Below are 1,916 nucleotides of genomic sequence, written 5' to 3' on the forward strand. Positions count from 1 at the left end.
TTATTGCATGGTCGCAGAGATGTTGTTGGACAGCCAGTCGAGACCTTCGTAGAGGCCTTGCGCCGTCGTGGCGCAGCACCCCTGTATGTACCACCGGCGATTGCGGACGTTGTACAGGCCAAGCTTCTCCGTAATCTGCGTCGTTGTCAGCGCGTTCGGCAGATCTTGCTTGTTGGCGAACACGAGCAGCACTGCATTACGCAGCTCCTCCTCGGCCAAGATCTTGTCCAGCTCTTCCTTCGCCAGCATCATGCGCTCCGGATCGTTGCTGTCCACAACGAAGATGACGCCGTTGGAGCCCTGGTAGTAGTAATGCCAGAGCGAGCGCAGCTTCTGCTGACCGCCTACATCCCACATGGTGAACTTCAAGTTCTTATACTCCACCGTCTCAACGTTGAAGCCGATGGTCGGCGTCGTTGTCACAACCTCGCCCAACTTCAGCTTGTAGATGATGGTGGTCTTGCCGGCTGCGTCTAGACCGACCATGACAATCCGCACCTCCTTCTTGCCCATAAGGGAGCTGAAGGCGGAGGCCAGCCACTGTCCCATGACGACTAACAAGATAGATGCAGAAAGCGTGAGTTTTTGCGGGTCACTGGAGGAGAAAGAGAGGATAGAGCAAGACAGCCTGGAGAGCGAGAGCAGCGAGACAATGACAAGTGCTGAAGGCGCGTGTGTACGTGCACGTGATGATTATGCATGTGTTGAAGACAGCATAAAAGAACAAGAAAAAAAAACAAGGTGGGAGGGTTCTCGAAAAGCGGAGGCGGAGAGAAGGGGATGGCGACTGGGTTACACGAGGAGACATGCACAGAAGAGCGCGGTCATGGAGCACGGTGCGTGCGCAGACCAGTTTCAGCCGACGCCGTTGCGTGGCGCACCGACGGACACACACTGCAGACACCAAGAGCGGTGCATCATCCCCTCACAACACCTGGGCGCATTGATCGTTGTCGTGCTGGGAAGTGCTGTCCTTTGGTTGCACAGCAGTTTTCCACCCGCTTATGCATGCAAGCCGCTGGAGAAGGACACGCTCTGCCGCAGAGGTAAAAAGCGAGCGAGCAGCGAGCAGAGACACGGAGAGAAAGAGACCGGACTGAAGTGAAAGACAGGCAGACAGCATGGCGAGATGAACGGCCGATTGGAAAGCGTGGGACAGAGACGGACACGCCCAGTGAACAGGAGCGAGAGAGCCCAAGAAAACAAAACAAAAAAGTGCAAGAAAGAGACACTCACGCACGTTAGCCCTGCACGCATGCAGGTTGGCGTGTATGTGACTGTGCCACCCCTCCCCCGAAAGCGTGTACATATTTCTTGCCCTCCCGAGCACGACATCAAATAGATAGGGGTAGAGAATTGTGTGGGGAGGCGGGAGGTAAGAGGGAGAGGAAGGTCATTCGAGTTGAGGGGTTACATTCCCCGTTTCTGGACGTTTATAGGCGATGCCACCGAACGCGTTCGACGTGGCAAGGTAGAAGCTGGGTTCTGTGCTCTGTCCTTGCCGAGCCGCTGTTTATCATTTCGATGACTTCGAGGAAGGTGCAGGGCGCACCAGTCCCTCATCTATCATGTCTTACTCGGCGGCCAGCGTGATTGGTGCTGATCGATGCGGGTGCGACCCGATCTCACGGACACGATAGCAAAACCAATTCACATCCTCCCCTCGCACAAGGAGAATGAAAGGGATCTACCACGCCCCACATGCACATATGCACCCGTACGCCGCGGCAGGAGGCCGCCGAAAGTAAATAGGATGAGAGTCCTGCAAGAGGGCAAACTAATATACATGTCTGCAACGAGTAGAAGAGAGGCAACAGAGGAGAGAGCCAACCGCACAAAATCGACAGTCGTGAGTGAGCTGTGCACCACAGACACACACACACACAGGGAAAGAAGAGAAGACCTGAAAAAAAAAG

General features: G+C 55.0%; 1 protein-coding gene across 1 annotated transcript; it reads right to left on the reverse strand.

Annotated features, from left to right (window-relative positions):
- On the reverse strand, positions 1 to 549 carry LINJ_31_2350 (putative ADP-ribosylation factor; the record flags this gene model as incomplete). Its single annotated transcript, XM_003392670.1, has 1 exon — positions 1 to 549. One exon carries the CDS (start codon positions 547 to 549, stop codon positions 1 to 3), a length of 549 nt encoding a protein of 182 aa, XP_003392718.1.
- Between the last annotated feature and the right edge of the window lie 1,367 nt (positions 550 to 1,916).

This window comes from Leishmania infantum, chromosome 31 (assembly GCF_000002875.2).
Source record: "Leishmania infantum JPCM5 genome chromosome 31".
NCBI lineage: Eukaryota > Euglenozoa > Kinetoplastea > Trypanosomatida > Trypanosomatidae > Leishmania > Leishmania infantum.